This window comes from Pan troglodytes, chromosome 12 (genome assembly GCF_028858775.2).
Source record: "Pan troglodytes isolate AG18354 chromosome 12, NHGRI_mPanTro3-v2.0_pri, whole genome shotgun sequence".
Lineage (NCBI taxonomy): Eukaryota > Metazoa > Chordata > Mammalia > Primates > Hominidae > Pan > Pan troglodytes.
Window position 1 is genome coordinate 26,466,705 of NC_072410.2, and position 12,696 is coordinate 26,479,400.

The 12,696-nt window shown below is 44.8% G+C and overlaps 1 protein-coding gene across 50 annotated transcripts in view; it reads left to right on the plus strand.

Annotated features, from left to right (window-relative positions):
• Positions 1 to 12,696, plus strand: part of KANSL3 (KAT8 regulatory NSL complex subunit 3) — a 76,121-nt gene that overhangs the window by 33,138 nt on the left and 30,287 nt on the right. For 9 of the 50 annotated variants that reach the window (XM_001150109.7, XM_063789595.1, XM_024354528.3 and 6 more), the window contains 6 exons: positions 376 to 460; positions 859 to 989; positions 2,381 to 2,490; positions 2,905 to 3,127; positions 3,467 to 3,600; positions 9,604 to 12,065. In XM_001150109.7, coding sequence (XP_001150109.2) covers positions 376 to 460; positions 859 to 989; positions 2,381 to 2,490; positions 2,905 to 3,127; positions 3,467 to 3,600; positions 9,604 to 9,624 — 704 coding nt within the window. In that variant the 3' untranslated portion in view covers positions 9,625 to 12,065. Of the gene's footprint in view, positions 1 to 375; positions 461 to 858; positions 990 to 2,380; positions 2,491 to 2,904; positions 3,128 to 3,466; positions 3,601 to 4,739; positions 5,592 to 7,072; positions 7,284 to 9,603; positions 12,066 to 12,696 lie in introns of those variants that run through there. The other 41 variants (XM_054678624.2, XM_016948985.4, XM_063789588.1 and 38 more) reach the window with 20 other exon arrangements.

The following is a 12,696-nucleotide window of genomic DNA, read 5'->3' on the forward strand; positions in this document are numbered from 1 at the left end:
TGTCAGCCTTTGCTTCATTTTGAGAGATGCCTGGAGCAAAGAAGACATGAGTCTGTACATGTGGGTAAAGTTGGCATGAGTCCATCTGAATGAGGACCAGGCAGGCAGAATATGAGAGGAAGCTGTGCCGTCGTTCAAAGCATCCTATATTTTGTTCTTTTTTTGTTTGCTTCAATTAAAGGTACAGAATATTTCAGGAAGTTTAGAAAATAGAAGGAAAAAATAACCCCAACTCTCCCTACTCTAGCATAGTTCATCTTTTTTCATTTTCCAGTTTTCGTCCGTAATATCTTGCATTTAGCCTAAGCTGTGGAACCTGGAAACGTAGAGGCCAAATAGGACTGACCAGGGGCCTTGGGGTTTTCTGTTTTGAAGCTGCAGGTGGGAAGCCCATCACCATGACACTGGGGCAGGCTTCAGCAGGGGCCAAGGAGCTCACAGGACTTCTCACCACAGCCAAGTGAGTGTTTATTGGACCATCTGTGTCTATTCCTTTTTTCCCTTCCCTCTGTTTCTGGTTTATTTAGTGCTTTGGAAAATGATGGATTCTGGATTCTTGTCAGTTTTGGAAATGTGACTTACTTCTGATTGGGATCTTTGTCTTGCTTTTGAGTCAACCCAGAGTTCACTTTTACTTAAGACTCCAAAGCGTCCCCTGGCTTTTGCTATAAGTCCTGTAAGTAAGGACTTTTAGAAGACTAGAGGCCAGGTACAGAAAGTGGGACAAAGAAGCTGAAGGTTTTTGGTGTATGTCTGCTGCTGAAAGCCTTGCTGGGCCCCACTCTGTACCCTGCCAGTGTTGCTAGGGCTTGCTGTCCTGTGACCTTTGGATAACAGAGCTCCTTCCTTTGTCTCCAGGTCCAGTTCTTCTGAAGGTGGAGTCTCAGCCAGCCCAGTCCCTTCAGTGGTCTCCAGCAGCACTGCACCCAGTGCCTTGCACACACTGCAGAGCCGCCTGGTGGCCACATCTCCTGGCAGCTCCCTCCCAGGTATCTTGTGGCCCAGCATTCTCCCCTTCCAACATAGAATTTTTGGTCTGCTGCTTCTGGGTGGTCCTGGGAAAGCATCCCTGGAGCTGAATCCATAGGATGGGCCTCTGGGTCTTAGAGTGATCATAGAGCTTGACATGAAGCTGGAATTAGCTTGGGCAGAGGGATTCCTTGGCCTTGAATAAATGCAGTGAGTAAATGTCCTGGTCTGCAAGTGAGTAAATGTTCCAGTCTACAGGTGCTGTATCCTCTACTGTAAGGAGAAATAGCCGATAGGACATATATGTATAGTCAGCCTTTCTTATCCACAGGAGATTGGTTCTAGGACCCTCACCACTACCAAAATCCATGGATGTTCAAGTCCCTTATATGAAATTATGTCATACCGTTGGAATTCTATATCCACAGGTTTCTATCCGTGGTTGTTTGAATCTGCAAATCTGCTGTGAAGCTCACAGATAATTGAGAGCTGACTGTGGTTTTACTTTGCTGTTTTAAGCACGTCTGACTGAATAAAACTGGAAATGGTGCTACACTGGGCATTAGCAAAATGAGACATTTTTCTGTCTGTGCTTGTCTCTCACTTTGTCCTACCCACTAACCCTACTTTGAAAGGCCTGTTGCCTGAGCCCAGCAGGGCCAAGGCATTGCAGAAACCCTCTCCTGGCCAGGCATGGTGACTCACACCTGTAATCCCAACACTTTGGGAGGCCGAGGTGGGTGGATCACCTGAGGTCAGGAGTTTGAGACCAGCCTGGCCAATATGGTGAAACCCCGTTTCTACTAAAAATAAAAAAAATTAGCCAGGTGTGGTGGTGGGCACCTGTAATCCCAGCTGCTTGGTAGGCTGAAGCAGGAGAATCACTTGAACCCAGGAGGTGGAGGTTGCAGTGAGCTGAGATTGTGCCATTGCGCTCCAGCCTGGGCAACAAGAGCGAAACTCCGTCTCAAAAAAAAAGAAAAGAAAAGAAAAGAAACCCTTTTCCTTTAAGAGAACCTTTCTTATTGCTTTGAGGCTACTTCCTTACTGCTTTGATTGTGTGAGGCGAAGTGAAAGTTGGATATTTATAATTCTTTTGGCTTAAAAAGTTCTTCCCTGGAAAGAAAGGAACAAACTTGGATTTCTCAAAATGGTCTAAAATGTATGACTGATGGTTTGCAGCAGGTGCAGAGCAAGTCCGGGGCAGTGTCTGGCACAGTACCTTTCCTGTGTGGCATCCATTGCGTGTGTGCCTGGCTGGGGAGAGCTTCCTGCCTTCTCTCTGAGGACGGGTGTCCAAGGGCAAGCACCACTGGTGTTTTAGTTGGTGGTGAGGGTGGATGGATGTGGCTGCTCTCGGGATAGTGCAAGTGATTGAGTCTCTACTGATTCCTGCTATGTCCTCTCTTAGGGGCCACATCAGCCAGCAGCCTCCTCCAAGGCCTCAGCTTCAGCTTGCAGGATATCAGCAGCAAGACCTCTGGCCTTCCAGCAAATCCCTCCCCAGGACCAGCCCCACAGGTGCACATCTGCCATCTGCTGGGCTGGGCAGGTGTAGGGAGGAGGCCTCCTCAGCTTAGTTGGTTTTGGCAGGGAAACTAGGTCTGGAGTCAGTGGATCAAGGACAAACAGCCTTCTAGCTACATAGCAGGGAACTTACAAAAGTTAAGGTCTATCATTTACTGTGTGACCTTGGGCAAGTTTCTTGACCACTCTGTTTTTGTTTCCTTGTCTATAAAATGAGGTAATAATAGTACCTCCCTCATAGAGTTGTTATAAGAATGAAATAATATATGCAAAATGCCTGGAAGAGTACCTTGCATGTAGTAGGCACTCAATACATGTTAGCCTTTAATAATATGCTGTGGGCCCTCCAAACTCGAACGTTGCTGTTGGGCGACAGCTTCTGATCACCTGGGCTTGTGTGTCCCACAGGCCACCAGTGTGAAGTTGCCCACCCCCATGCAGAGCCTGGGTGCCATCACCACGGGCACCAGCACCATTGTCCGTACCATTCCTGTGGCCACCACTCTCTCCTCCTTGGGTGCCACTCCTGGTGGGAAGCCCACAGCCATCCACCAGCTGCTGACCAATGGGGGCCTCGCTAAGTTGGCAAGCAGCCTCCCTGGCCTGGCTCAGATCTCTAACCAAGCATCAGGTGAGTCTCTCATGAGAACTGTGGGGACTCCCAGATCTGGGATCTTTCCCCCAGGACCTTCCCATCTCATGTGGGCAAGGTATGATGTTGAAACCAGTCCCACAGGGTCCTGGCATTGACCTTTGGATTCAGCTGTGTGGACCCATCCCCCAGAGAGGTTGAGAGAACACAGGCTGTTTCCTGTTGCCTTTCAGATTGACTGATAGGGCATAGATGACCCAGCTGGGGAGGAGGCCAAGGGACTGTGTTATGTGGGGGAGAAGCTCTCCAGGAAAGGAAAGCCTCAGTAGAAGGTGGAGAGTGTGACTCAAAAATTCTGCTTCTCTCTCTTTATCTCAGGCTTGAAGGTCCCCACCACCATTACTCTGACACTTCGTGGCCAGCCGAGCAGGATCACTACACTGAGCCCTATGGGCTCAGGAGCAGCCCCATCCGAGGAGTCCTCTTCCCAGGTGCTGCCTTCCAGCTCACAGGTGAGTCTGCCAGGAAGGACTGAGGACATGGGCTTCATTATTGGGAAGTTTAAGACCAGCTGACTGGCTGATTGAAGGGGCTGCCCATGCACTGGACAGACGAGATTCAGATTCAAATTCAAATCTGGATTCTGGAGTTTGTGGCTTTATAATATTGAGCGAATCATGGACATCTTTGAGCTTCCTCTTCTACATCCCTCCCTTGATATTGTGAAGATTACATATGTTCAAGTGGGTAGCAGTGTCTAGTATTTAATGTTTTTGTTTACTTTTCCTTTCGTTTCATTTTTTTCTCATCCTTGGTTTCATCCTTCAGAGGTTATGAGTAGAGGCTACTTGGCTAATGCTCTTTCTTTGTTTTTATTTTTATTTTTTGAGATGGAGTCTTGCTCTATCGCCCAAGCTGGAGTGCAGGGGTGTGAACTCGGCTCCCTGCAACCTCCACCTCCCCGGTTCAAGCAATTCTCCTGCCTCAGCCTCCCAAGTAACTGGGATTACAGGCGCCCGCCACCATGCCCGGCTACAACAGGGTTTCACTGGGTTGACCAGGCTGGCCTTGTACTCCTGACCTCAAGTGATCTACTTGTCTCGGCCTCTGAAAGTGCTGGGATTACAGGTGTGAGCCACCGCTCCTGGCCCTTTCTTTGTTTTTAAGGACATGGAGACAGAGATATCTCACTATGTTGCCCAAGCTGGCCTTGAACTCCAAGGTTTAAGTGGTCCTCCCGCCTCAGCCCCCAAGTATAATACTCTTTCTTTGACATTGGCTTTCTAGCACTGTGCCTTCCCATATCTTAGCATTTATTGCTGTCTTTTTAGGGCACAGCTAGGTTTTTATAGGTCTCACCCAGGAAGTCATGATTAGTTTCTCTTAGCTGATCTAATTTCCACTGTGACCTTTTCAAGTCAAATATTTCTAATCTTAAAATGGTAATCTGAGGAGCCACTCAAAGATTAGAAGTTAAGCCAAAAAACAGTTTGAGTCTAGTACTGAGTGTGCTTTCCTTCAGTATCCGCTATACAGCCAAGGCCTTCCTGTGTCTCCCTGTCCTTTCCACCATGTCAACCTGCTTGTGAACTGGAGGTGCAGTGATAGTTCCTGAGCCATTCTAAAAGCTCTTCTGTCTCTTCCTCTTTAGGGAAAATACTGCACAGAGGTCAACACCTGACATTCGTTGGGATCATAGCTACCTTTTTTTGCAGAGGGATGGAAATGTTTTAATTTTATCTTATTTCTTATTTTTTCAATTATAAAAATGATTATGCTTATTTTAAATAATTCAAACATTATAGAAATAATTAATTTAGAAAGGGAAAGTTTCCCATGATGCTACTCCTAGAGATGATGTTCACTGTTAATAGCCTGATATGGATCCATTCAGATTTTTTTTTCTACACAAAGTATGTTATTTTATTTATTTTGTACAAATATGGGATTACAGAGTATGGACTGTTTTGTAACTTGCCTTTTTTTATAAATCATGTCGTGACATGTTTCCCTGTCTGTGTCTTTTCAGAGGCTGGCTAGTATTTCACTGAGTAGATGTATGAAGATGTATTTCACCACCTTCTGTTAGGTAGATAGCTGGGTTCTATTTTGGTTTTTGATATTTTAAATAATGCTCTGGTGAACACTTGTTTATTCTTGTGTACCTCTGGGAGCATTTCTCCAGGCCAGAGAATAAGTAGAGGATGTGTACCTCTAATATCTGGGCAGCTGCTCACTAACTGCCCTTCAAAAAGTTTTTGCTACTTTACAATTCTAGCCACAGTGATGAAAATATGTTTCATATTTTGTGGAAATCAATATTTTTAACTTTATTAATCTGGGTGAAAAATGAAATTGTTTTAATGTGCATTTTCCTGATTACTTAAGAAGTTTTATGTCTTTTATGAAATGTTTGTCATATTCTTTGAATTATAGTGGCTTTGTATATTCAGATGTTAAATCTTTATCTGTTACACAAATTACATATATGTTATTCCTGTCAGTGGCTCATATTTTTTTTTCTTTCTATTGAAGCATTCATTGAATGTCAGTCTTTTAACTTTTATTTCTAGATCATACAGCCATTTAAATTTTTCATATAGTAAAATCTTCAGATATTTTCCTTTATAGCTCCAAAGTTTTATGCCTTAAGAAAGCTAGCCCTATCACAAGAATATAAAAGTAATCCTTTTTGTTTTTAAAATTTGAATTGTGGTAAAACATATATAACATACAATTTACCATTTTAGCCATGTTTCAAGCTTACAGTTCAGTAGCATTGAGCACATTCACATTGTGGTACAGCCATCACCACCATCCATCTCCAGAACTTTTCTGTCATCCCATATTGAAACTCTCTCTTTGTGTTTTCTTATAATGCTTTTGCTTGTTTCCTTTAATTCCTTATAGTTCACTTTTGTATGTTAAGTGAGGTAAGGATGAGTCCATTCATCATTCCTCCACTCATCTAAAATCCACTGCTGTCACATTCTAAAGTACTGAACACATATGGGCCTGTTCTGTAGTTTTGAATTTGTCTATCCTATGCTGGCCTTCTGTTATGGGTTGATAGTATGGATCTTGAAGTTAAGGGAGTGTCAATTCTGTTTCTAGTTTGCTAAGATAATCTTCATTCTTTTCCTTTCTCATGATAGTTTTGAATTTTTTCCATTATTCTTTTAGAATCACATGAAATGAATGAGGATAAACATTTCCTTTTTTTTTTTTTTTTTTTTGAGACAGTCTCACTCTTGTCACCCAGGCTGGAGTGCAGTGGCACGATCTCAGCTCACTGCAACCTCTGCCTACCAAGTTCAAGCTATGCTCTTGCCTCAGCCTCCTGAGTAGCTGGGACTATAGGCTCATGCCACCACCCCCAGCTAATTTTTGTATTTTTAGTAGAGACAGGGTTTCACCATGTTGTCCAGGCTTGTCTTGAACTCCTGACCTCAAGTGATCCACCCACCTTGGCCTCCCAAAGTGTTGGGATTACAGGCGTGAGCCATCATGTCCGGCCAACATTTCCTTCTAATCAGTTAAAATGATGAGTTACTTTAATAGGTTTCCTAATATCAAACTGTGTGAATTCTAGATGCAGTGGCTTTTTCAGTGTGTCCTATTCTTTTTATTATACATACAAAGGCAACAAGACCCTATCAAAAGAACGAAATGAAAAAAGAAAGAAGCTAAGCGTTTCAAAAGAAAAGCATGTCTATTCTATTTGCTTTTATTTTACTTAGGATTTTGGCATCTATATTAATCTCCTCAGGCTTTGGCCCATAGTTTTCTTCCCCGCCACCCCTTACTTCTGTGTGTGTGCTTTCCTTTGTCTAGTTATGTAAAAGGGGTAATTCAATCCTTGTAGAATGAGATGGGAAGTGCTTTTCCCCTCTCATACTCTAAAACAGTTTTATAGTACAGAAATGATAGTTCCTTGATGGGTTGATAGAAGTGACCTACAAAGCCATTTGGGCCTGTTTTTAGGGTGTCTTCATCTTTGCTGATGCCATGTTGATGGACAACTAGAACACAGATCCTGCCACGTGATCCCTTCCTCCTGTGTTAGGTAATCCGTCTCAGCTTGCCATGGCCTGGGCCAGCCAGTTACCATTGAGAAGAGAGTAGAGGTCATTGAGAATCCCCCTTTTCTGGGGCTCAGTTGAAGCACAGAATAAAGATCAAGGTCTGGCCTTCTAACTGATGATGTTAACATGAGATTAGTTTTCATCTTAATAGAATGGACGTAGGCTGGGCATGGTGGTTCACGCCTGTAATCCCAGCACTTTGAGAGACCTAGGCGGGTGGATCACGAGGTCAAGAGATCGAAACTATCTTGACCAAAATGGTGAAACCCCATCTCTACTAAAAATACAAAAATTAGCTGGATGTGGTGGCGTGCACCTGTAATCCCAGCTACTTGGGAGGCTGAGGCAGGAGAATTGCTTGAACCTGGGAGGCGGAGGTTGCAGTGAGCTGAGATTGTACCATTGCACTCCAGCCTGGGCAACAGAGCCAGACTCTGTCTCAAAAAAATAAAATAAATAAATAAAATAAAGTGGATATGTAATTGCTAGGAGGAGTCAGGTGGTGATTCTTTTCCAACAAGCAAGGGGGTGTTATTAGATTAAGGCTTCTTGCTGATTCAGAAGCTTCTAATACTCTGTTCAGATTGCCAGACAGAGCACTGGACTATGGGTCAGGTCATCTGTTTTCAGCCAGCTGTGTGATCCTGGGCAAATCACCTATCCTTCTGGGCTTTGGTTTTCTTAGCTGGTTTAGAGAGGAGGTTGACTTAATTCAGTGACTGTTGTGGTGGCAGGATCAGAATCTCCTCAGGCTTTGGAAACCGACGTTTTTTAATGCTTAGAAACAAACTACCCATTTTTTTGACGTTTATGAGGCAATTGGAAATTTTAACACTGACTGGATAGTTGTTGATATTACGGAATTGTTAACCTTTTTAATGTGTGATAATGGTATTGTTAGGATTTTAAAACAGTCATTTTTTATTTTGGGGTTCCATACTGCAATATTTTTGGATGGAATGAATTTAAAAAGAAAAGTGAACACCAACTAGACTTCTCTAAGATCTGTATAAGCACTTAATTATCTGTTTTGTTTCTGGCACTGATTGGTGTTTACTATGTGTTTCCTTCATGGGAATGGACTATTGTGTACTCATCACAGCTGAGAAGCTGCAGGGAGGAAGAGGACAGACAGAGACTATGTTGTGCCCTGCATCACGGTCCAAAAAATGGACTCCCTGCCTGTGGTTATAAGTTCTCTCTCCTCTCTGTCCTGCTGGCCATACCAGGACCTTGTCAGCCTGGCAAGCAGCACCTCTAGCTGGAGGCCTCTGGCAGTGGGCCTCACTGTAGCCTTGTAGCAGGCTGTGGGCAAGCTGGCTCACTCTAAGGTGTATTCATAATCAGAACAGAGTGATCATCTGTGTACAGCCCTGCCTTTGGGCAGGGAAGCCCATGAGTTTTTGTTTTTGTTTTTGATTGAGATGGGGTCTTGCTATATTGCCCAGGTTGGTCTGGAACTCCTGGGCTCCAGCAGTCTTCCCACCTCAGCCTCCCAAAGTGCTGGGATTGAAGTCATGAGGTTTGATTGTCAAACTCTTCTTCATTGGTGTGATTATGGCTCACTGCAGCCTCAACCTCTTGGGCTCAAACAATCCTGTGGCCTCGGCCTCCCGAGTAGCTGGGCCTATAAGGCATGCAGCACTATGCTCACCTAATTTTTGAAAAAATTTTGTAGAGATGGGCTAAGTTGCCCAGGCTGGTCTTAAACTTCTGGGCTCAAGCAGTCCTCCTGCCTGGCCTCCCAAAGTGTTGGGATTATAGGCATGAGCCACCTCGCCTGGCCTTCCCTCCTTTACTACATTCTCAGAGACCTCTTAGGAGTTTCCCAAGGGGGAAATTTAGAAAAGTGGGGAAAGCGTTGGTAAAAAAGACCACCCTCTCTACTTGCTTCCTTATTCTTAAGCTGCAGGGCTCAACATTGATGGCATCCCCCCACACCTACATGTCTAAGGCCTCAAAATCAGAAGTCATGGAAATCTTCCCTTCTGTTCTGTTGCCCTTAAAAACTCACCTATTTCCTTTTTTCTGCATTCCTTTTCTGTCTTCATGTGTAATAATATGAGGTAACCTTTGTTGTTGAGCACAGATTAAACTCAGGAGCTTTATGTGGATTATTTCATTTAATCCTTACGGTGACCCTGGAAAGTAGATGCTGTCATCTACCTCTTACAGGCGAGGAAAAGGAGGCTCAGAGAACATAGGCATTTGCCTTAAAAAGTGGAAAGTTGAGTCTCTCACTCTAGAGTCCATGTTCTGTTAACCACTTGGCAGCTAGAACATGTGTCCTTGTGTATCCAACTTCTTTCCTATTGAGAATTAATTCTTTAAAATAAATTCTCAGGAGTTGGGATAATTGGGATAGAGGGTCTGAATATGATGATAACCTGTCAAAGCTTTGACCCTTCTTCACTACCTCTCCTGCCACAGCGCCTGCCTCCAGCACCCTGAAGATGCTGTGTGATATGTCCTCCTTACCAAGTTGGTGATGGCTGCCTCATGGTGGGCCCTGGACACGTGTGTGGTCCTGCTGAGCTGTCCACGTGTCGGAAGACCTGTTTAAGACAGTCATTTTTGCCTCTCCGCCAACTGTCTTCAGAGAAACCATTAGGTTAGGTGATACGGTGCCAGCAAGGGAAGCACCATCGTCCAGGATCTGCAAATCTGGTTCCTGGGAACCCCAGACTCCTCAGCAGATCTGGCTGTACATGGATCAGAACCACTTCTTCCCCCGCTTAAGCTGTGGTTTGACCCAAGGGTCAGTATATAGGACTGCCTGCTGCATTTAATGAAGGTGTTTCCTTTTGGAAGTCTGTGCTACCCTCTGCGCCTAGTTGGGAGGAGACATCCATCTGGTCTGGGATTTCGGGAGTTAGAATGGAAAGCTCTTTGCTAAAGACTGGAGTCATCCTGGCCTGCCAACTGGTGGTTCAGAGCCGGACGGGCTTGTTTTGGACATCACTGTTGCCTTCACTCAGCAGCCACGGGAGAGTGCTCCCCATGCAACTCCACCTTAGAAACCACGTCAGATACTGAGTAGCTTGCTGACTCCTGGAAACTTCTGGTTTTTGTTAGTATCATAATGAAGGCAAAGAGAACTAGGCTGTCATCTTTCAGCCTCTTTGACTTACTCTAGATGTTGGGAGCAGTGGTTGCCAGGTGAAACCTGGGCCCTTTGTCTTTTTCACCATGCTTTGGGCAGTTTCTGTATCCAGAGAGTCCGCAGGTTCAGATAAGCTGAAGAAGAGTAATAGAACAGCAAAGGAAGTGGCTTGAAGGACGTGCTAGTAAGCCCTGTGGTTTGTGCTTAGGTCTCTGCTCTGCTACCCAAGGAACTAGTGGTTCAGCTGGAGATAAAAAGAAGAATTTGCCAAGTCAGAGAAGAAACCCCAACCCCGGAAAATCCTCTGTCTCCAGTCTCTGGAGGTGAAGCAGGGACAATAAGCTAAGGTAGTATCTTGGCCATCCCAGGAAACTTGTGGCATTAGGATGATGAAGGCCATGCTTCAGTGTTTTCGTTTCTATTTCATGAGACTTTTTGTCTTCCTGCTTACAAGTGGGAAGATGATTGACAATGACTCTACTATGCAGGGCTGTTGGTACCAACCTGAGCCCTATAGGTGGCAGTCCCTGGAGAAGTGGTCACAGAAGATGGAGCTCTGATCCCCTGCTTACCTCTTCACAACACTTGTGTGCAAAGATAGTTTTAGATTTGGTTTAGAAGCTATCCTCCAGAACAGACTCCCATACTTAGAATGTTTCTAGTTAAGGTAATAAATGAGGCAACCCAAGTGTGACTCCACTCAAGTGTCCTTTTCTGTAGGCAGGAAGGGCCCACAACATGGCTTAAAATGTAGTCCATGGTTCTGGCCCACAGTACAGTGTGTATCTATACCAGGTCACCTGTGTTCAATCTGGGAGCCTTCCTGGCCAGTCTGAGTGGCAGCCAGAAGGGAGCTCATAGTGTCTAGGAGTCTCAGGCAAGGTAGGTCAGGGTACTGTGGGCAGGGGGGATGTGTGTGATAGGAGAGGGTACCCTAAACACCATACCTTCCCTCCCTGACCTGAAAAGCTGATCTCAACAGGGATTCACACAGAATTAGGCTGTGTTTTTGCATTAGCTGGTAGGTGACTTTCTCAAAATTCTTAAATTCAGAAAGTATTTAGTAAACTTGAGGAAGGTATGAAATCTGGAGGAGGCATCCAGGACCCAGGGGTTTGATAGCTTTACAGGTAGGATCATACCACACCAAAAGAGCAGTGGACAATAAGACTATATGAGCTATATGAAGCTTTTAGGAATCATTTAGGACAGACAGAGCCCTAAACAACCCATTCATGACTTAAGTTGTTGGCTCAGTGTATGCTGGGGACAAAGAAAAACTAACAAGCCGACCTGCCTTTATGATAAATTCTAGTGTGCTTACAAGGGATGACTTCCTGAGGTGTGGTCTGTCCACCTTGAAGAACTCCACAACTGAAGAAGGGGAGCTGTGAGAACGTGGATTGTTCTACAACTTGCACAGGGTAACAGAGGAAGTGGCTGAGGCCTAGAGTCACGTTTTCCAGTTCCCTTCGCAAACTATATTTCTTGGAACGCTAAAGGAAGCTTTACCTATTTCATAGAAGACCTGGAATCCATAACCTCAGAAGGCAATATTATTGATAGAAAATGTGGAAGGATCAGGAAGTTCTTAGATTCTTGGATGACAGATGCATGTTGATATCCTATGGAGATGTCCTTGTGTTTTGAGGTCACTGAGGTAGGAAGACCTGTCTACTCTTGGTTTCACCACTAGAACAGTCTTGGGCTGGATGGGTTATAGAGCTGAGCGGCTGTGATGGTTCTGTTCTTACATTAACAAAAACAATTAAAAACACCAAAAACAACATTTGGATTGCTTCAGCTTCTTTTCAGTTGACTTCTCATATGTATTCTGGAAACCACCCAATGAAGTGGGCACCAAAGATAGAGCTAAGATATTGTAAGGCCAGTGATCATCACCTCACCAATGCCAGGTGGTATGAGGTGGTACTGTAATTTCCTTTTTTTTTTTCGAGATGGAGTCTCGCATTGTTATTTGGGCTGGAGTGCAATGGCGCGATCTTGGCTAACTGCAACTTCCGCCTCCTGTGTTCAAGCAATTCTCCTGCCTCAGCCTCCCAAGTAGCTGGGATTACAGGCGCCTGACACCACGCCCAGCTAATTTTTTTGTGTTTTTAGTAGAGACAGGGTTCCACTATGTTGGCCAAGCTGGTCTCAAACTCCTGACCTTGTGATCCGCCCGCCTCGGCCTCCCAAAGTGCTGGGATTACAGGCGTGAGCCACCACGCCCAGCCTGTAATTTCCTTTTTATAAGTGAGGAAACAGGCACAGAGCAGTCAAAACAGCAGGAAATGGCAGAAGCAGTACTGGAACCCAGACAGTCTGATGTCAGTGTCTTTTCTACTCTGCACTGTGCTAGGGTTCTAAGATGGGAGACTGGAGGTAGAGATTAACCCAGGAGGTGAGGAGATGGTGGC